The sequence below is a fragment of the Homarus americanus genome, unplaced genomic scaffold (genome assembly GCF_018991925.1).
Source record: "Homarus americanus isolate GMGI-L3 unplaced genomic scaffold, GMGI_Hamer_2.0 scaffold56070, whole genome shotgun sequence".
Classification (NCBI taxonomy): domain Eukaryota; kingdom Metazoa; phylum Arthropoda; class Malacostraca; order Decapoda; family Nephropidae; genus Homarus; species Homarus americanus.
Window position 1 is genome coordinate 5,001 of NW_024743766.1, and position 22,671 is coordinate 27,671.

Below are 22,671 nucleotides of genomic sequence, written 5' to 3' on the forward strand. Positions count from 1 at the left end.
GGAGGAGGAGGCAGGAGGAGAGGGAGGGGTAGGGGTGAGGGGAGACAGGAGGAGAAGGAGGAGGGGCAGGGAGGGGGAGGAGGAGGAGGAGGAAGGGGCATTGAGGGGAGGAGGAGGCATTATCGCTGAATATCTTATGGTATATAAACAAGATGGTGGCGGTGTGTACTCTCTACGCCTGATGTGGCTGTCTCAAATGGTGGGTTTGTCAGGAAAGGTGTTTTTATTTGTTTGTGTGTTTGTCAGGGAGAGATGGTATTTGTTTGTCAGAGAGGAATGTTTGTTTGTTTGTTTGTTTGTTAAGGAGGGAGTGATGGTATTTGTTTGTTAGAGAGAGAGAGTATTTGTTTGTTGTTTCTCTGTTATGAAAGAAAGGAGTTTATTTATTATTTTGGGAGGAAAGGAGAAGGAAAAAATAAAGAAAACAACAACAAACAACAGACAAGGCTAACATGTTAAGGGTTATTTTTAGGGGAGAAAAATCTATTGTGTTTTTGTAGTGAAGGTAATAGATTAAAGGTGTAACTCTATCTATTACCTCAGTGGGGTGGTGAGAGAGAGGGGGGGAGAGAGAGAGAGAGAGTTGATTTATTGCCTGTTATCTTAGCATATTTCTCCTCTCTCTCTCTCCTTTGTTAGTGGCATATATGAAAGAATACAGTGTGTGTGTGTGTGTGTGTGTGTGTGTGTGTGTGTGTGTGTGTGTGTGTGGGGTACAGCTTAATATTGCGAGGCGAGTAACACCCACATGCACGTTACGTCGTAAAACTTTTTAGGTACAGTAGTTGGCCTCGTGTAAAACTGAGGCAGCCACACCCAGACGCTACACACGGTAGATATTTACGGCTACACACACACATATATGTTCCTCAGACACACACACACACACAAAACACACACACACACACACACACACACACACACACACACACTGTATAATGCTTCAGGCGTAATTTATTTGTTACTGCTGCCACCCCTTCCTACCTCCTCCTCTACCTCCACTAACGACGTCTTTTACTCAGTAAATTGTATGGCTTGAGCTGCATCAGCTCCTACAGCTTCCTTACTTCCAACACACTGATTAGCCAACTTCATTAAGGTACCTTAATAATCCCACACGTACCCACGCTCCTTGTCCTCCAGGTAGCAGGAGTAGTGCTGAGGGAGGGGGGAGGGAGGGTAGTAGTAATTGATTCTACTCCAGATCTCTTCTCACCTGCCCGTCTGCCGTGTCCTGATGTGGGTTGATATCTGTCACAGTTTGTTGGTTAATCCTCTGTTTGATTTTCCTTTTTCGTCTTTTTCTTTTTAGCATTTCTTCTTCTTCTTCTTCTTCTTCTTCTTTGCAGACGCCACTGACTAGAGTAGTGTGTGTGTGTTGATAGTGTTGGTAGAATATTAATAAATATATATATATATATATATATATATGTAACCGGTCGGAATTTGCTGGACTTTAATTTCTCACTTTGACTTGGGGGTTTATTAAAATTTAATAGATGGTAAAGGCAGTGAAGCGCCCTTTGAGAAAAATCCTGAACCAGCACAAGAACACTTAAATCTACTACACAAAATGAACTGTCCGTACCTGTGGAAGGATAGCTCAGACTGGGATGAATGAGACACACTGTAAAATTTAGACACTTAAATTCTCTCCAACACTACAAACACAATCAAATAATGGTACACCAATATGCGCACCTCTTAACTTAAACTTAAAACACTACTCTGGGGAATAAAAGTTATAAATGACATAGAAATTATTAGAAACACAGGCAACAATAAATTTGAAGTATTAATAAATGTTGCTTGCACACATGAAACAGGCCTCTTAAGGGCTTTCACAAAATAATATCAGTCACTTAGGAAATGGTATTAAAATAAGAAATTAACTACTCTACAATGAATAGGCCTTAAGGGCTTTCAACAAAATTATAGCACCCCAACAGATGTACACTCTAACCTAACCTAACCACTACTCTGGGGAACAAGGTTATACCTGAGATCAGAATTATGAAGAACAATTAGAGGCATTAAAAGAATCAAATCACAGTATCACTCTGGTTCCACTTAATGGCACAAACATTCAAAAAACACTACTATCAAAAATTATTAAGAAATATTAAACTACACACGTCAAGATAATATCAGTCTGAGGAATGGTGTTAACTACACCCGTAATAAGGAAGATAAAATGTCTTCTAGGTATCTCCTAGAATCCTAGACTCACGGTCTCAGTGTGTACCATTAATATACTCAGATAGCCCCAGTGTACCCCAGTGCGTCCATGGGCAGGAAAGAGTGAGCCAATCAGACCCTGTGCAGTTGAGAGATGTAGCTTCCTGTTAGCAAGAGGGTTTTCACTAAGCGGCTCTGGACATGTGGTGTTGTGAGCCGACGTCAGCTGAGCACCCAGACGGCTAGATTTCAAGAGATCCTTGGTACCCCTTAAACAGTGACAGGCCCACTCTGATCGGTCCAATGGCGACAATCGCCACCTCAATCATCAACGGCAGTCTCAAACGGCAGTCAATCTCGCAGTCAACTCCGGTCAACTCCAATCAACTCCGGTCAAGTGGGTTCTGACGGAACCCTGAAATGAACTCACTGTTAGCTCTAGTTAACTTTACCACTGCCCTATCTAACCCTGTCTGAGATCGAATGAGACTTACTTGTTATACTGCAATAGCGCACAGGTGACTAGGCCACGTGACTATTTCTGATGGACGCGCGAACGTCTTGTCTGTGTGACTGTTTCCGACTGGGCTAGCCAGCGTCGTGTCTCCCCAAGGCGCTAGCTTGGGCCTACGATATATTTACCGCCTAACTAATAACCTTGGGACACCCGTAACATTATTCAGACTGCTAAACGATCTATAATAATTTCAAATTCAATAATAGTCCCTTAACTTCATGAATCGCATTATTAATTCGGTAAATCACATTCAAATCATATAGGCCTAGTTCCGCAGTCTCTCGCTACGAGCAGGCAGCGCTCCCTCAGATGACCCTTGAACGCTCAGTATCACTCATGGCGGGGCATTTGAAATTACTCTGAAATTTCTGAATATTACATATATATATATCTCAGGGTCATAACTTTAGCAACTGTTTGGCGCCGTCACCTTATTGATTCATCTCTCTCGTAGGTCCTCCCCCGTCAGGAAAGATGTCTTGGTGCCCCTGAAACAGAGTACTACAGGCCATATTTATTTTTTGGCGTCCTGGTGTAAACAAGACTATTGGTATTGTCAGTGTGTGTTATTCAAGGGACATTTCTTGCACCTTCTACAGGATATTTTCAGTGTGTTTATTCAAGGGATATTTCCTCCTCCTCCTCTTTCAGGCACGCCGTTGGCCAGGGTGGTGTGGCTACAGGACGGACACGAGGTAGACAGGAACAGCTCGGCGGGGGAGGGAGGAACCTCCTACAATAACTTGGAGGTGCCCGCCTCAAGGAAGGACCTCACCTCCCCCTTCACCTGTCGTGCCACCAATAATGACGTCACTCCCCCTCTGGTTGCCAACTATCAACGGGATGTGAACTGTAAGCTAATTAATTTTTTTCCATATACTGTACAGTGAAACCTCCATATAACGGACTTTGTTTAGATATATAATCCGTTAGAATAGGGGTTTCACAACGGACCCTCGATATAACGGACTTTCATATCGATATAGTACATTAAATGGAGGTTTCACATCTAACGGACCCTTGATAAAACGGACTTTCATCTCGATATAGTTCATTAAATGGGGGTTTCATAATTAATGTACCTCGATATAACGCACTTTCATTGCCATACAGCCCGTTAAATAAAGGTTTGACTGTAGATGTTTATTAATACCTACTTTACCTTTAGTGCTTGTATGTATGTTAAACACCTTTTGTCTATGTAGTGAAGAATAGTGTGTGTATGTATGTAGTGAAGAATAGTGTGTGTGTGTGTGTATGTAGTGAAGAATAGTGTGTATGTATGTAGTGAAGAATAGTGTGTGTGTATGTAGTGAAGAATAGTGTGTGTATGTATGTAGTGAAGAATATGTGTGTATGTATGTAGTGAAGAATAGTGTGTGTATGTATGTAGAAGAATAGTGTGTGTATGTATGTAGTGAAGAATAGTGTGTGTGTGTATGTAGTGAAGAATAGTGTATGTATGTAGTGAAGAATAGTGTGTGTGTATGTATGTAGTGAAGAATAGTGTGTGTGTATGTGGTGAAGAATAGTGTGTATGTATGTAGTGAAGAATAGTGTGTATGTAAGTAGTGAAGAATAGTGTGTGTGTATGTAGAAGAATAGTGTGTGTGTATGTATGTAGTGAAGAATAGTGTGTGTGTGTGTATGTAGTGAAGAATAGTGTGTGTGTATGTATGTAGTGAAGAATAGTGTGTGTATGTATGTAGTGAAGAATAGTGTGTGTATGTATAGTGAAGAATAGTGTGTGTGTGTGTATGTAGTGAAGAATAGTGTGTATGTATGTAGTGAAGAATAGTGTGTGTATGTATGTAGTGAAGAATAGTGTGTGTATGTAGTTAAGAATAGTGTGTGTATGTAGTGAAGAATAGTGTGTGTGTGTGTGTATGTAGTGAAGAATAGTGTGTGTGTGTGTATGTAGTGAAGAATAGTGTGTGTATGTATGTAGTGAAGAATAGTGTGTGTGTGTATGTAGTGAAGAATAGTGTGTGTATGTAGTGAAGAATAGTGTGTGTATGATGTAGTGAAGAATAGTGTGTGTGTGTATGTGGTGAAGAATAGTGTGTATGTATGTAGTGAAGAATAGTGTATGTAAGTAGTGAAGAATAGTGTGTGTGTATGTAGTGAAGAATAGTGTGTATGTATGTAGTGAAGAATAGTGTGTGTGTGTGTATGTAGTGAAGAATAGTGTGTGTGTGTGTAGTGAAGAATAGTGTGTGTATGTATGTAGTGGAAATAGTGTGTATGTGTGTGAAGAATAGTGTGTGTGTGTATGTAGTGAAGAATAGTGTGTGTATTTATGTAGTGAAGAATAGTGTGTGTATGTATGTAGTGATGAATAGTGTGTATGTAGTTAAGAATAGTGTGTGTGTGTGTGGTGAAGAATAGTGTGTGTGTGTGTATGTAGTAAGAATAGTGTGTGTGTATGTAGTTAAGAATAGTGTGTGTGTGTATGTAGTTAAGAATAGTGTGTGTATGTATGTAGTTAAGAATAGTGTGTGTATGTATGTAGAAGAATAGTGTGTGTGTATGTGGTGAAGAATAGTGTGTGTGTGTGTGTGTATGTAGTGAAGAATAGTGTGTGTGTGTATGTAGTTAAAATAGTGTGTATGTAGGTGAAGAATAGTGTGTGTATGTATGTAGCTAAGAATAGTGTGTGTGTATGTAGAAGAATAGTGTGTGTTATGTATGTAGTGAAGAATAGTGTGTGTATGTAGTTAAGAATAGTGTGTGTATGTATGTAGTGAAGAATAGTGTGTGTATGTATATACTTAATGTGTGTGTGTGTATGTATATACTTAGAATAGTGTGTGTGTATGTAGTAAAGAATAGTGTGTATGTATGTAGTGAAGAATAGTGTGTGTGTGTATGTATGTAGTGAAGAGTGTTATGTATGAGAATAGTGGTGTGTGTGTATGTATGTAGTTAAGAATAGTGTGTGTATGTATGTGGTGAAGAATAGTGTGTGTATGTATATACTTAAGAATAGTGTGTATGTAGTGAAGAATAGTGTGTATGTATACTAAGAATAGTGTGTGTGTGTATGTAGTGAAGAATAGTGTGTATGTATGTAGTGAAGAATAGTGTGTGTGTGTATGTATGTAGTTAAGAATAGTGTGTGTATGTATGTAATCTAGTGGAGGAGGATGGGTAAAACATAACATACTGTATTAGTCTTGGAAACTAACAGCAGGTGAGAAGATAGTGATGAATAGGGTAGTCGCAGGGGTCATTAACACAACTAATTATCCTCCTTCAGGTGTATTTCCTCCCCCCACAGGTGTAGTGTAGTTCCTCTTTCAGGTTGTAGCTCTTTTTTCCGCAGGTGTAGTGTAGTTCCTCCTCCCGCAGGTGTAGTGTACAGGGGTAGTTCCTCTCGCAGGTGTAGTGTGGTTCCTCCTCCCGCAGGTGTAGTGTAGTTCCTCCTCCCGCAGGTGTAGTGTCGTTCCTCCTTCCGCAGGTGTAGTGTAGTTCTTCCTTCCGCAGGTGGAGTGTAGTTCATCCTCCCGCAGGAGAGTGTAGTTCCTCCCGCAGGTGTAGTGTAGTTCCTTCTCCTGCAGGTGTAGTGTAGTATCTCCTTCAGGTGTAGTTCCTCCTGCAGGTGTTGTTCCTCCTCCAAGTGCTGTTCAACCTCCTGCAGATGTCGTGTAATATCTTCAGGTGTAGTTCCTCCTTCAAGTACTGTTCCTCCTCCCGCAGGTGGTCCTCTAATGTCACCATAGAGCCCGAGGAGAAGCCCTTGGTTGCGGGTCGTCGCGCCAACCTGGATTGCACTGTCATAGGAAGTAACCCGCCGCCCCAAGTCACGTGGTACCAACAGGGGCAGGAGGTGGAGCCCTTACGTACTGAGGTGAGTTGTTTTGGTCCAGGTGTAAGGTGGTTCGGGTGTAAGGTGGTCCAGGTGTAAGGTGGTCCAGGTGTTACGTGGTCCAAGTGTAAGGTGGTCCAGGTGTAAGGTGGTCCAGGTGTAAGGTGGTTCAGGTTTACGTGGTCCAGGTGTAAGGTGGTCCAGGTGTAAGGTGTCCAGGTGTAAGGTGGTTCAGCTTTACGTGGTCCAGGTGGAAGGTGGTCCAGGTGTAAGGTGGTTCAGGTGTTACGTGGTCCAGGTGGAAGGTGGTCCAGGTGTAAGGTATCCAGGTGTAAGGTGGTCCAGGTGTTAGGTGGTCCAGGTGTAAGGTGGTCTAGCAGTATGTGGTCCAGGTGTGAAGGTGGTCCGTGTGTTACGTGGTCCAGGTGGAAGGTGGTCCAGGTGTTACGTGGTCCAGGTGTAAGGTGGTCCAGGTGTTACGTGTGGTCCAGGTGTAAGGTGGTCCAGGTGTGAGGTGGTTCAGGTGTTTTTAGTTTTGTTGTTGTTTATCATTGTTTTCTCTCTTGGTGTGTGTGTGTGTGTGTGTGTGTGTGTGTGTGTGTGTGTGTGTGTGTGTGTGTGTGTGTGTGTGTGTGATACAGTATATAACACTTATATGACAATTATGACACCTGTATGACACCTGAATGACACCTGTATGAAACCATGACACCCTGTACTCTCTAAGCTACAGTCAGGGGGCGGAACAAGGAAACACGACATTGACCTCAACCGTAAGAAGGAAACGGACACGAGAGATAAATATGAGAGAGAGAGAGAGGAGAGAGAGAGGGGGAAGGAGGAGGAAAGGGTACAGGATAAATCACTTCTTTCTCTCTCTCTCTCTCCCACCGCACTTATAGTACAAGGGCTGGTCACCTGCCCCCTCCCTCTCTCTCTCACCGCTCATTATAGTACAAGGAATGGCCCCCTCCTTCTCTTTCTCACGACATTATAGTACAAGGGCTGTCACCTGCCCCCTCTCTCTCACCGCACATTATAGTACAAGGATGGTCACCTGCCCTCCTCTCTCACCGCACATTATAGTACAAGGGCTGGTCACCTGCCCCTCTCTCACCGAACATTATAGTCGGATGGTCACAGGCTGGTCACCTGCCCCCTCTCTCACTGCACATTAGAGTACAAGGGATGGTCACCTGCCCCCCCCTCTCTCTCACCGCACATTATAGTACAAGGGCTGGCTGCTACGCCCCCCCCTCTCTCACCGCACATTATAGTACAAGGGATGGTCACCTGCCCCCTCTCTCTCTCTCTCTCACCGCACATTATAGTACAAGGAATGGTCACCTGCCCCCCCTCCCTCACCGCACATTATAGTACAAGGGATGGTCACCTGCCCCCCCTCTCTCTCTCACTGCACATTATAGTACAAGGATGGTCACCTGCCCCGCCCCCCCCTCTCTCTCACCGCACATTATGTACAAGGATGGTCACCTGCCCCCCCTCTCTCACTGCACATTATAGTACAAGGATGGTCACCCCCCTCTCTATCTCTCACTGAACATTATAGTACAAGGATGGTCACCTGCACTCTCTCTCACAGCACATATAGTACAAGGATGGTCACCTGCCCCCTCTCTCTCTCACTGCACATTATAGTAGTCACTCTATCTCTCCGAACATATAGTACAAGGGATGGTCACCTGCCCCCTCTCTCTCTCTCTCACTGCACATTATAGCAAGGATGGTCACCTGCCCCCTCTCTCTCTCTCTCACAGTACATGGGATGGTCACCTCCCCCCTCTCTCTCTCTCACCGCACACATGTACAAGGATGTCACCTCTCTCTCTCTCACGCACATTATAGCAAGGGCTGGGCCCCTGCCTCTCTCTCACAGCACATTATAGTACAAGGGATGATCACCTGCCCTCTCTCTCTCACAGCACATTATAGTACAAAGTGGTCACCTCTCTTACATTATAGGCCAAGGATGGTCACCTGCCCCCCTCTCTCTCTCTCTCACTGCACATTATAGTACAAGGGATGGTCACCTGCCCCCCCCTCTCTCTCTCACACATTATAGTACAAGGGATGGTCACCTCCCCCCCCATCTCTCTCTCTCTCTCACTGCACACAGTCAAGGGATGGTCACCTGCCCTGCTCCTCTCACAGCACATTATAGTACAAGGGATGGTCACCTGCCCCCCTCTCTCTCTCTCACTGCACATTATAGTACAAGGGATGGTCACCTGCCCCCCTCTCTCTCTCTCTCACAGCACATTATAGTACAAGGATGGTCACCTCCCCCCATCTCTCTCTCACCTGCACATTATAGTACAAGGGATGGTCACCCGCCCCCTCTCTCTCTCTCTCATACACATTATAGTACAAGGGATGGTCACCTGCCCCCCCTCTCTCTCTCTCACAGCACATATAGTACAAGGGATGGTCACCTGCCCCCCTCTCTCTCTCTCTCTCACAGCATTTATAGTACAAGGGATGGTCACCTGCCCCCCTCTCTCTCTCTCACTGCACATTATAGTACAAGGGTTGGTCACCTGCCCCCCTCTCTCTCTCTCTCTCGCACATTATAGTACAAGGGATGGTCACCTGCCCCCCCTCTCTCTCTCTCACAGCACATTATAGTACAAGGGTTGTCACCTGCCCCCTCTCTCTCACTGCACATTATAGTACAAGGGATGGTCACCCGCCTCCCTCTCTCACACATTATAGTACAAGGGATGGTCACCTGCCCCCCTCTCTCTCTCTCACCGCACAATAGTACAAGGGATGGTCACCTGCCCCCTCTCTCTCTCTCACAGCATTATAGTGGATGGTCACCCCCCCTCTCTCTCTCTCACCGCACATTATAGTACAAGGATGGTCACCTGCCCGCCCTCTCTCTCTCACAGCACATTATAGTACAAGGATGGTCACCTGTCTCTCTCTCACCGCACATTATAAGGATGGTCACCTGCCCCCTCACAGCATTATAGTACAAGGGATGGTCACCTCCCCCCATCTCTCTCTCACTTACACACAGGATTGGCGCCTGCTCCCCTCTCTCTCTCTCTCACAGCACATTATAGTACAAGGGATGGTCACCTGCCCCCCTCTCTCTCTCTCTCACAGCACATTATAGTACAAGGATGGTCACCTGCCCCTCCCCCTCTCTCTCTCACAGCACATTATAGTACAAGGATGGTCACCTCCCCCCTCTCTCTCTCTCTCTCACTGCACATTATAGTACAAGGATGGTCACCTGCCCCCTCTCTCTCTCTCTCTCTCACAGCACATTATAGTACAAGGGATGGTCACCTGCCCCCTCTCTCTCTCTCTCACGCACATTATAGTACAAGGGATGGTCACCTGCCCTCTCTCTCTCACAGCACATTATAAGGATGGTCACCTGCCCCCCCTCTCTCTCTCTCTCACTGCACATTATAGTACAAGGGATGGTCACCTGCCCCCCCTCTCTCTCTCTCTCCTTCAGCACATAGTACAAGGGATGGTCACCTGCCCCCCTCTCTCTCTCTCTCTCACAGCACATTATAGTACAAGGATGCCACCTCTCTCTCACAGCACATTATAGTACAAGGTTCACCTGCCCCCTCTCTCTCTCACAGCACATTATAGTACAAGGATGGTCACCTGCCCCCCCTCTCTCTCTGCACATTATAGTACAAGGTTGGTCACCTGCCCCCTCTCTCTCACAGCACATTATAGCATGAGATGTCACCTGCCCCCCTCTCTCTCTCACAGCACATTATAGTACAAGGATGGTCACCTGCCCCCCCTCTCTCTCTCACAGCACATTAGTACAAGGGATGGTCACCTGCCCCCTCTCTCACAGCATTGAGACATATCACCTGCCCCCTCTCTCCTCACAGCACATTATAGTACAAGGATGTCACCTGCCTCTCTCTCTCCTCACTGCACATTATAGAAGGGATGGTCACCTGCCTCCCTCTCTCACAGCACATTATAGTACAAGGATGGTCACCTGTCTCCCCACACACATTATGTACAGGATGGTCCCTGCCCCCTCCTCTCTTTGACATTATAGAGGGTCACCTGCCCCCTCTCTCTCTCTCTCTCTCTTCTCGCACATTATAGTACAAGGATGGTCACCTGCCCCCCTCTCTCTCTCTCTCTCACAGCACATTATAGTACAAGGATGGTCACCTGCCCCCCCTCTCTCTCTCACTGCAGCACATAGTACAAGGGATGGTCACCTGCCCCTCCCTCTCTCTCTCTCACAGCACATTATAGTAGTGCGGATGGTCACCTGCCCCCTCCCCTCTCTCCTCACAGCACATTATAGTACAAGGGTTGGTCACCTGTCTCTCTCTCACTGCATTATTATAGTACAAGGATGGTCACCTGCCCCCCCTCTCCTCACAGCATTATAGTACAAGGGATGGTCACCTGCCCTCCCTCTCTCTCTCTCTCTACAGCACATTATAGTACAAGGATGGTCACTGCTCCCTCCCTCTCTCACTGCACATTATAGTACAAGGGATGGTCACCTGCCCCCCTCTCTCACTGCACATATTAGTACAGGGGATGGTCACCTGCCCCCCCCTCTCACAGCACATTATAGTACAAGGATGGTCACCTGCCCCCCTCTCTCACTGCACATTAGAGTACAAGGGCTCACCTGCCCCCCTCTCTCTTTTATCTCACTGCACGTTATGTACAAGGGCTGGTCACCTGCCCACCCACTTCAATATCACACTGCCTGTTATAGTACAAGGGTCACCTACCTCCCAGCTCTATATCACACCGCACGTTATAGTACAAGGGCTGGTCACCCCCCCTCTCTCTCTCACTGCTCATTATAGCAAGGCTGGCCACCTACCCCCCCCTCTCTCATTATAGTACAGGGCTGGCCACCTACCTCCCAGCTCTATATCACACCGCACGTTATAGTACAAGGCTGGTCATCTCACTGCTCATTATAGCAGGGCTGGTCACCTGTCCCCCTCTCTATCTCTCTCACCACTGCACATTATAGTACAGGCTGGTCACCTACCCCCACCTCTATATCACACCGCACGTTATAGTACAAGGGCTGGTCACCTGCCCCCCCCCCCTCTCCTGCATATAGTACAGGGCTGGCCACCTGCCCACCCCACCTCTCCACACCGCCTGTGCTGAGGCTGGTCACCTGCCCCTCCCTTTCTCTCACTGCACATAGTAGTAGCTGGGGAACCCCCCCACCCACCTCTATATCACACCGCACGTTATAGTACAAGGGCTGGTCACCTGTCCCCCCACCTCTCTCTCTCACTGCACATTATAGTACAACGGCGGTCACCTACCCCCCCACCTGCACACCGCCTGTTAGTACAAGGCTGGTCACCTGCCCCTCCCCCCCTTTCTCTCACGCACATTGAGGTACAAGGGCTGGCCACCTGCCCACCCACCTCTATATCACACTGCACGTTATAGTACAAGGGCTGGCACCACCCCAACCTCTATATCACACCGCCTGTTATAGGCAAGGCTGGTCACCTCCCACCCTATATCACACACCGCCTGTTATAGTCAAGGGCTGGTCACCTGCCCCCACCTCATCACTGCCTGTTATAGTACACGCCTGCCACCTGCCCACCTCCTCTATATCACACCGCCTGTTATAGCAGGGGCTGGTCACCTGCCTCCCACCTCGTATATCACACCGCCTGTTATAGTACAAGGGCTGGTCACCTACCACCCACCTCTATATCACACCGCATGTTATAGTACAAGGGTTACCACCCTCTCCCACCTCTATATCACACACTGCCTGTTATAGTACAAGGGCTGGCCACCTACCCTCCCCCACCTCTAGTATATCACACCGCCTGGTAGTACAAGGGCTGGCCACCTACCACCCACCTCTATATCACACCGCCTGTTATAGTACAAGTGCTGTCACCACCCTCCCACCTCTATACCGCACCGCCTGTTATAGTACAAGGCTGGCTCACCTACCCTCCTAACTCTCAGCAGAGCATCACACCGCCTGTTATAGTACAAGGGCTGGCCACCTACCACCCACTCTATTCACACCTCGTGTGGTCAGTGCCTGGCCTCCCACCTCTATATCACACCGCCTGTTATAGTACAAGGGCTGGTCACCTGCCCACCCACCTCTATATCACACCGCCTGTTATAGTACAAGGGCTGGTCACCTGCCCCCCACCTCTATATCACACCGCATCGTTATAGTACAAGCTGGTCACCTGCCCACCCACCTCTTCACACCGCCTGTTAGTACAATGGCTGGCTCACCTGCCCACCCACCTCTATATCACACTGCCTGTTATAGTACAACGGCTGGTCACCTACTCTCATGCCTGGGCTGGTCACCACCCCCACCTCAGTTCACACCGCCTGTTATAGTACAAGGGCTGGTCACCCCCTTCACCACTGACAGTGGGGCACGCTCCACCACCCCACACCGCCTGTTATAGTACAAGGCTGGTCACCTGCCCACCCACCTCTATATCACACCGCCTGTTATAGTTCAAGGGCTGGCCACCCTCCCCACCCCAATCTGTATGTGGTCACCCCTATATCACACCGCCTGTTATACAAGGGCTGGTCACCACCACCCACCTCATATCACACCTGCCTTGATAGTACAAGGGCTGGTCACCTGCCCCCACCCTCATCACACCGCCTGTTATAGTACAAGGCTGGCCACCTGCCCACCCACCTCTATATCACACCTGCCTGTTATAGTACAAGGGCTGGTCACCTGCCCACCTACCTCATATCACACTGCCTGTTATAGTACAACGGCTGGTCACCTGCCCACCCACCTCTATATCACACTGCCTGTCAAGGCTGGTCACTCCCTCCCACCCCCTCACACTGCCTGTTATAGTACAGGGCTGGTCACCTACCCACCCACCTCTATATCACACTGCCTGTTATAGTAGCTGGCTGGTACCCGCTCACCCCACTCTATATCACACGCCTGTTATAGTACAACGGAAGGGTCACCTGCCCACCCACCTCTATATCACACCGCCTGTTATAGCACAAGGCTGGTCACCTGCCCACCCACCTCTATATCACACTGCCTGTTATAAATGGCTGGTCACCCACCCCCACCTCTATATCACACTGCCTGGTGTACAGGGCTGGTCACCTGCCCACCCTGTTTGTGTTAAGGGCTGGTCACCTACCTAATTTATATCACACGCCTGTTTGGGGTGGTCACCTCCCCCACCTCTATATCACACCGCCTGTAAAGTGGCCACCTGACCCACCCACCTCTATATCACACCGCCTGTTGCAAGGGCTGGTCACCTGCCCACCCACCTCTATCACACCGCCTGTTACAAGGGCTGGTCACCTGCCCACCCACCTCTAATCCGCCTGTGTACGGCTGGTCACCTGCCCACCACCTCATACCACAGGTGGCTGGTCACCTACCCCCACCTCTATATCACATCACTTGTTATAGTACATAGGCTCACCACCCCCCACCTCTATATCACACTGCCTGTTATAGTAAAAGGGCTGGTCACCTACCCCCACCCCATATCACACCGCCTGTTATAGTACGGGCTGGTCACCTGCCCCCACCTCTATATCACACTTAGTGCTGGTCACCTGCCCACCCACTTCTATATCACACCGCCTGTTATAGTACAAGGCGCTTCACTGCCACCCACCCTATATCACACTGCCTGTTATAGTACAAGGGCTGTCACCCCTAACCTCTATATCACACCGCCTGTTATAGTACAAGGGCTGGTCACCTACCCCCAACTCTATATCACACACCTGTTATAAGGCTGGTCACCTACCCCCACCTCTATATCACACCTGTTTAGCCCTGCCCCCACCTCTATATCACACTGCCTGTTATATACGGGCTGGTCACCTACCCCCACCTCTATATCACACCGCCTGTTATAGTACAAGGGCTGGTCACCTACCCCCACCTCTATATCACACTGCCTGTTATAGTACAAGGGCTGGTCACCTACCTCCCCACCTCTATATCACACTGCCTGTTATACGGTACAAGGGCTGGCCACCTACCCCCACCCCATATCACACCGCCTGTTATAGTACAAGGGCCACACCTACCCCCACCTCTATATCACACACCGCCTGTTATAGTACAAGGGCTGGTCACCTGCCCCCCCACCTCTATATCACACCGCCTGTTATAGTACAAGGCTGGTCACCTACCCACCCACCTCTATATCACACCGCCTGTTATAGTACAAGGGCTGGTCACCTGCCCCACCTCTATATATCACACTGCCTGTTATAGTACAAGGGCTGGTCACCTACCCACCCACCTCTATATCACACCGCCTGTTATAGTACAAGGGCTGGTCACCTACCCCCACCTCTATATCACACCGCCTGTTATAGGCACAAGGGCTGGTCACCTACCCACCCACCCTACATCACACCGCCTGTTATAGTACAAGGGCTGGTCACCTACCCCCCACCTCTATATCACACTGCCTGTTATAGTAGCAGGGCTGGTCACCCACCCCCACCTCTATATCACACCGCCTGTTATAGGCACAAGGGCTGGTCACCTACCCCCCACCTCATATCACACCGCCTGTTTAGTACAAGGGCTGGTCACCTACCCACCCACCTCTATATCACACCGCCTGTTATAGTACAGGTGGCCACCTACCCCCCACCTCTATATCACACTGCTATAGTACAAGGGCTGGTCACCTACCCCCCACCTCTATATCACACTGCCTGTTAGAAAGTGGTCACCTACCCCCACCTCTATATCACACCGCCTGTTATAGGTACAGGCTGGTCACCTGCCCACCACCTCTATATCACACTGCCTGTTATAGTACAGGGCTGGTCACTCACCACCCACCTCTATATCACACCGCTTGTTATAGTACAAGGGCTGGTCACCTCCCCACCCACTCTATATCACACCGCCTGTTATAGTACAAGGGCTGGTCACCTACCCCCCACCTCTATATCACACCGCCTGTTATAGTACAAGGGCTGGTCACTCCCCACCCACCTCTATATCACACCGCACATTATAGTACAGGGCACACCTGCCCACCCACCTCTATATTCACACGCCTGTTATAGTACAGGGCTGGTCACCTGCCCACCCACCCTATATATCACACTGCCTGTTATAGTAAGGGTCACCTACCCTCTATATCACACCGCCTGTTATAGTACAAGGGCTGGTCACCTACCCCCCACCTCTTATATCACACCGCCTGTTATAGTACAAGGGCTGGTCACCTACCCACCCACCTCTATATCACACCGCCTGTTATAGTACAAGGGCTGGCCACCTACCCCCACCTCTATATCACACCGCCTGTTATAGTACAAGGGCTGGTCACCCACCACCCACCTCTATATCACACCGCCTGTTATAGTACAAGGGCTGGTCACCCACCACCCACCCTATATCACACCGCCTGTTATAGTACAAGGGCTGGTCCACTCCACCCCCACCTCTATATCACACCGCCTGTTATAGTACAAGGGCGGCCACCTACCCCCCACCTCTATATCACACCGCCTGTTATAGTACAAGGGCTGGTCACCTACCACCCACCTCTATATCACACGTTATAGTACAAGGGCTGGTCACCTACCACCCACCTCTATATCACACCGCCTGTTATAGTACAAGGGCTGGCCACCTACCACCCACCTCTATATCACACCGCCTGTTATAGTACAAGGGCTGGCCACCTACCCCCACCTCTATATCACACCGCCTGTTATAGTACAAGGGCTGGCCACCTACCCCACCTCTATATCACACCGCCTGTTATAGTACATCCCCCCATGTTGTGGCCCCCCCCTTATATCACACAGCACGTTATAGTAAAGGGCTGGTCGGTCTGTGGAGTTGGTGGTCGGGTCCCCTCCTACGTGTCGAGTTTATCTCCATTACCCGGGTGTGTCTGAGGCCTGGCCTGGGCTCATGATAAATGCTTGACTGAACCTTTTATTATATAATGTAGTAGGAAAATATTCTCCTTCTATTCATCCGTCTCTCTCTTTCTCTCATTTTTTCACCATATCTGCATTTTTACTTCATATTCAGTACTTTACTTTATTATCTTTTATCCTTATAGAAAACGGGAGAAGGAAGAGACTTATAAAGGAAATTACTTTGATATTTTTTCTCCTAATACTTTTTCTCTTTCCCATTTGTTGATATTTTTACCTGTATGTCTTATTACGTCTCTCTTCTGTGTGACGATGGTGTTTATTGTCAACTTGTGATTGAATGTTTAGTCTGAGGTGAATGTTGTACGTAAGTGAATGTTAGACAAGTACCTGTAACCGAGGGAAGATGAGATGAATGTTGGGTTCAGAAGAGATTATTGAAGATGGGAACAATATAATAATAACAATAACTTCACATAACAATAATAATAATAATAATAATAATAATAATAACTTCAATAATAATAATAATAATAATAATAATAATAATAATAATAATAATCCCTAAAAAACACACTTTAAATATTTCATTAACATACTACAATTATTACATATTATCAGGAAACAGACATTTTTTTTAATCTTTATTCCTCTTAATTAAAATAATCAGGCTGCCTTACCTTGGCACGTGCTTGATGACAGTCTGCAGGTTTTGGATATTGCAATTTGTAAGATGTTTTCTGTATATTAACGTCTTGAGGTGCAGAGAGAGAGAGAGAGAGAAGTTAACGTCGGTAGCAGTTACTCTGAACCTATGCGTGATGACGTAATTGTTGATTCAGGTGTATAAATTTCTCTCTCTCTCTCTCTCTCTCTCTCTCTCTCTGCCCATCTATTCACCCTCAAAACACACACACACACCTTATTAAGAAAAAGCGTGCATCTTCTCCAGGACTTTCACAACACACACACACATCATCATCATCATTCCTACTCCTCACGTCAAATTAGATTATCTCCATTTCTTCATCCCTTCCTGCCATCTCCCAGCATCTCCGCCATCTCCCAGCATCTCCGCCATCTCCACAGCATCTCCACATCATCTCCCACCATGTCCTCCGGGTTTAATGAACCACTCTGTAAATAGCACACGCTGTAAAAAAAAAAACATGTATATTTTTTTTCGTTTTACGTTTTCACAAAGGCAAACAGATCATTAAGAGTAGAAACAGATAGTGTCTCATTTGCTGGTATATTCTCTTTAATATTAATGTAATCGCTGTGTAGTTGCTGGTCTTTCCTTCCTTCTCCTCCTCCTTCTTCCTTCTCTTCTTCCCTCCCTTCCTTCTTTCTTTCACTCCTTCCTTCCCTTCCTTCCTTCCCCATCCATTTCTCCTTCTCCATCACACTCTCCTACCCTTATCCCTACCTCCCTCCCTCCACTACTTCCCCTTACCTACAACCTATCCCCCTCTTCCTACCTCCCCTCTCCTTTTTCCCATTCTTTCTTCCTCCCCTTCTACTTCTCCCTCCATCCTCTCCTTCCTCTTCAATCCTTCCCTCCTACCCGCATCACCCATCACCTATTCCTTCTCCCCCACCTCCATCTCCCTTCCTCTCTCCCCTGTCCCCTCCGTCTCCCTCCTTCCGCATCACCCATCACTTAAACATTCTCCTCCCTCCCCCCCCCTCCCCCCCTCCTCCCCCTCCTCCCCCTGCTGTCACTTGCATCAGTTCCTGTGGGTTTTATTTAATCTATAGTTTATAACATTACCTGCGGAAATGTAACCTAATTTATCCTCGTACCTGTTATTAGTTAGTTAGTTAGTTCACCTGTAATTACCTTCAGTGGGTAGAAAGGTAAACATATCACTTTAAAACTAATTTAGAAAAGTTTTATTAATTATTCCTGTTTAACTCGAGTTGTTAGGTTGTTTAACACATTAATTAAGTTGGGTGGAACTAAACATAATTTTTGGTCTTATTCTTATATATAATTCATCATTATTATTATTATTACCATTTTACGTTTAATTATGTAAAGTTCTAATTTCAGTTGTAAATTCAAGTTTTTTTTCTTCATTAATTTAACATAACATTACGGTTGTTAGTTCACCATTTGTTCAATATTTTAACATCACATATTGTTTCATTTATTAGTACAATTAACGTAAATCATTAAGTGAGAACAAAAATTGGATGTGGTAAAAATGTTGATAATTGGTGTTGGTAATTGTTGTTATTGAATTTTTGGTAATTGTGTGTTGGTAATTGTTGTTGGTAATTAGTGTGTTGGTAATGGTGTTGGTAATTGGTGTTGGTAATTAGTGTTGGTAATTGGTGTTATTGGTGTTAGTAATTGGTGTTAGTAATTAGTGTTGGTAATTGGTGGTAATTAGTGTTGGTAATTGGTGTTGGTAATTAGTGTTAGTAATTAGTGTTGGTAATTAGTGTTGGTAATTGGTGTTGGTAATTGGTGTTGGTAATTAGTGTTGGTAATTAGTGTTGGTAATTAGTGTTGGTAATTAGTGTTGGTAATTAGTGTTGGTAATTGGTGTTGGTAATTAGTGTTGGTAATTAGTGTTGGTAATTAGTGTTGGTAATTAGTGTTGGTAATTAGTGTTAGTAATTAGTGTTGGTAATTGGTGTTGGTAATTGGTGTTGGTAATTAGTTGTTGGTAATTAGTGTTGGTAATGGTGTTGGTAATTAGTGTTGGTAATTAGTGTTGGTAATTGGTGTTGGTAATTAGTGTTGGTAATTGGTGTTGGTAATTAGTGTTAGTAGTGGTAAGTAATTAGTGTTGGTAATTGGATGTTGGTAATTGGTGTTGGTAATTAGTGTTGGTAATTAATGTTGGTAATTGGTGTTGGTAATTAGTGTTATTGGTGGTGTTGGTAATTAGTGTTTAGTAATTGTGTTAGTAATGGTGTTGGTATTCAGTGTTCGTAATTGTTGTTGGGTAATTGGTGCCATTAAAATTGAAGAGATACCCTCCTCCTCCTTCCTCCTTCCCTCATTCACCATTCTTCTTCCGCCACCCTCCCTACTCCTTTCTTCTCCCCTGCCTTCTCCCCCTTCCTTCTCCCCTCCTTCTCCCCCCTTCCTTCTCCCCTTCCCTCTCCTCCCTTTTTTCCCTTCCTTCTCCCCCTTCCTTCTCCCCTTCGTTCTCCCCTTCCTTCTCCCTCTTTCCTTCTCCCCTTCCTTCCCCCTTTCCTTCTCCCCTTCGTTCTCCCCTTCGTTCTCCCCCTTCCCTCTCCTCCTTCCTTCTCCCCTTCCTTCTCCCCCTTCCTTCTCCCCCTTCCTTCTCCCCCTTCTTCCCCTTCCTTCTCCCCCCTTCCTTCTCCTTTCCTTCTCCCCCCTTCCTTCTCCCCCTTCTCCCCCTTCCTTCTCCCCTTCCTTCTCCCCTTCCTTCTCCACCCTTCCTTCTCCACCTTCCTTCTCACCCTTCCTTCTCCCCATCATTCTCCCCATCATTCTCCCCCACACAACACAACACAAAACGTTCCAAAAATGAAAAAATTAAAATCCCTAATAAATTTTCTGTCGTTATGGAAGCAAAATGTATGTGTAGATTTGTCACGTGTTTTGGGGGATTATTGCCACATTGACAAAATTTATGATAATATCAATTAATAATTTTTTTGGGGGGGTCTCGAAATGTTTTGACCAACGTGTGTGTGTGTGTGTGTGTGTGTGTGTGTGTGTGTGTGTGTGTGTGTGTGTGTGTGTGTGTGTGTGTTAAATCAGGTGAACGTAATGTAAACAAATTATAAATGGCACCTCAAATAATTAATCTCAACAAACCACTAAAGTTAAAGAGATGAACGCCAGACGAATGATCACCATCTTTATCTTCCCGTTTGAATGTCTTGTCATCAGCGAAAAAAGAAACTAATTATTATCCTCAGCAAATAATTATACACAAAATACCTCAACATACAATAGCGTACAACCTCCGTATTGTTGAATCAGTTTTGTAGATATTTTTTTCACTTACAAATGCATAAAAAATGACTCTACATGTATTGTAAATTTGACAAGGCACCAGGAAGCAGTTTTGATGCCAACCTTAATTAGTGAGAAAAACGCCAACAACTTTTATTACGGTTTGATGAATGGCTTTTAATTAATGCCGATGAGTTTAATTAAAAGAACAGGTAAAGAAAACAAAGAAAAAATCTTCACATCCGATATTAAAGTGATGTAAGATTTTACTGTCGTATGAATTATGGTGGAGGATACATACATACATACAGACATACATACATACATACATACATACACAGATACATACATACACAGATACATACATACACAGATGCATACACAGATGCATACATAGATGCATAGATACATTCATACATACAAATACATACATACATACACACATACATACATACATACGTACATACACTCGTAATATAAAGAAAGACACTTAATGTATACCCCAGGTCCATATATCAACAGGGTCACCTCCACTAAAAATATAATTCCCAGGTAATGTAAATAAATCGTGAGGTTCTTGTGTTAGTTTAGCAAGAGGAGGATTCTATTACCGCCATAAGCTGTTCTTAAATACGTGTTCCGCTGAGATCGCTCACTTCTCGCCAGATTTATGAACGCTGCTGTGTGTAACTTGAGAATTTATAGATGAACCATTTTGCATAATTTATAAGGTCAGTTATGTTCGATGCATTATACACTGAGCAGCTAGGTAACTATTAGAGAGTGTGGGGGGGGGGGGCGGTTAATTCTTTTATCATCACAAATTCTTGCGTAGGATTTTGAAATCGGTAAAGTTCTCAAAAATACATAAATTTGAGAAAAAAAATGTTTCCTGAAATTTCATACATGTGAGAGATTTATTAAAACTGCAGGAAATATAATGAAGCAAATCACTATATTGTCCAGCTCATTTACAGTACACTCAACTCCTACAGTCTGTTTGTCCTCCTGAACCACGAACCCCCGAGAGATTCAGACTCATGAACCCGAAGCATTTATGGTTAGAATAATGTATCAATCTACTGCTTCGGGTTCACGAGGCTGAAATAATCGATTATATTATATGGTATAGATGATTCAGCTATATGATGTATGAGTAGAGCCTGTCAAATACCTCTGGATCATGGTATTATCCATCGTTAGGCTGGTGTAATCATGGCTAAATTGACCATCTAACCTGCAGAGTTTTTTTTAGGCTAATGTGACAAGTTTCTTAGAGAAGCTTTCTAGAGGTTAAAATTGTGTTGTGTTGGTATTATGATGTCTCTGAGTTCGTTATAAGCAACTTTTGTCACTAAGAGTTCGTTATAACCACCTTGTTGTTCTACGAGTTCGTTATAAACAACTTTCGTCACTAAGAGTTCGTTATAACCACCTTGTTGTTCTACGAGTTCGTTATAAGCAACTTTCGTCACTAAGAGTTCGTTATAAGCAACTTGTTGTTCTACGAGTTCGTTATAAACAACTTTCGTCACTAAGAGTTCGTTATAACTAAGAGTTCGTTATGTTCCACCTTGTTGTTCTACGAGTTCGTTATAAGCAACTTTCGTCACTAAGAGTTCGTTATAAGCAACTTTCGTCAATAAGAGTTCGTTATAACCACCTTGTTGTTCTACGAGTTCGTTATAAGCAATTTTCGTCACTAAGAGTTCGTTATAAGCAACTTTCGTCACTAAGAGTTCGTTATAGCCACCTGTTTTTTTTACGTGATCGTTATAAACATCTGTTATCCCTGAGACACTGAACTACAAGCAAACATTGGCTCTTAAGACTCTCCCACATAACACACATTGTTTGCATTACGATAACTCAAATAACGATATTACCACCAACACGTAAAATATAAACAAAAAAGTAAACAAAATCCAGAACATTTTTTTTGTTATCGTTTATATTATACTTCATCTCGGTTAAATATCGGTAAGGTAAACAAAAGCTTTTACCATACGTTATAAAAAAAAAGGTCGCTGTTTTGCATAATGTAAACTGACAAGGGTCTTTTATGTGTGTATATAATACTTCCCACGCTAGGGTATAATTAACCAGTTAACCCGAGGTAATATTATACTCTATGATAGTCTTATTAAGGTAGTGTACAGTATCCTAGGTTTATTACCCTATTTTTATGTCAGCTTTCTTGATTATCGTTTCAGTCACGCCTCTCAGCCCTCTCGCTCGCTATTACAGCCCTCTCGTTCGCTGTTATAGCCCTCTCGCTCGCTGTTACAGACCTCTCGC

General features: G+C 45.5%; 1 protein-coding gene across 1 annotated transcript in view; it reads left to right on the forward strand.

Annotated features, from left to right (window-relative positions):
* The window catches only part of LOC121877516 (cell adhesion molecule 4-like), a gene marked incomplete at its 5' end in the record, with an annotated part of 42,286 nt that overhangs the window by 4,685 nt on the left and 14,930 nt on the right, over positions 1 to 22,671 (forward strand). Inside the window, 1 exon segment of the mRNA XM_042383285.1 lies at positions 6,395 to 6,545. Within this exon segment, the coding sequence (XP_042239219.1) occupies positions 6,395 to 6,545 (151 nt within the window).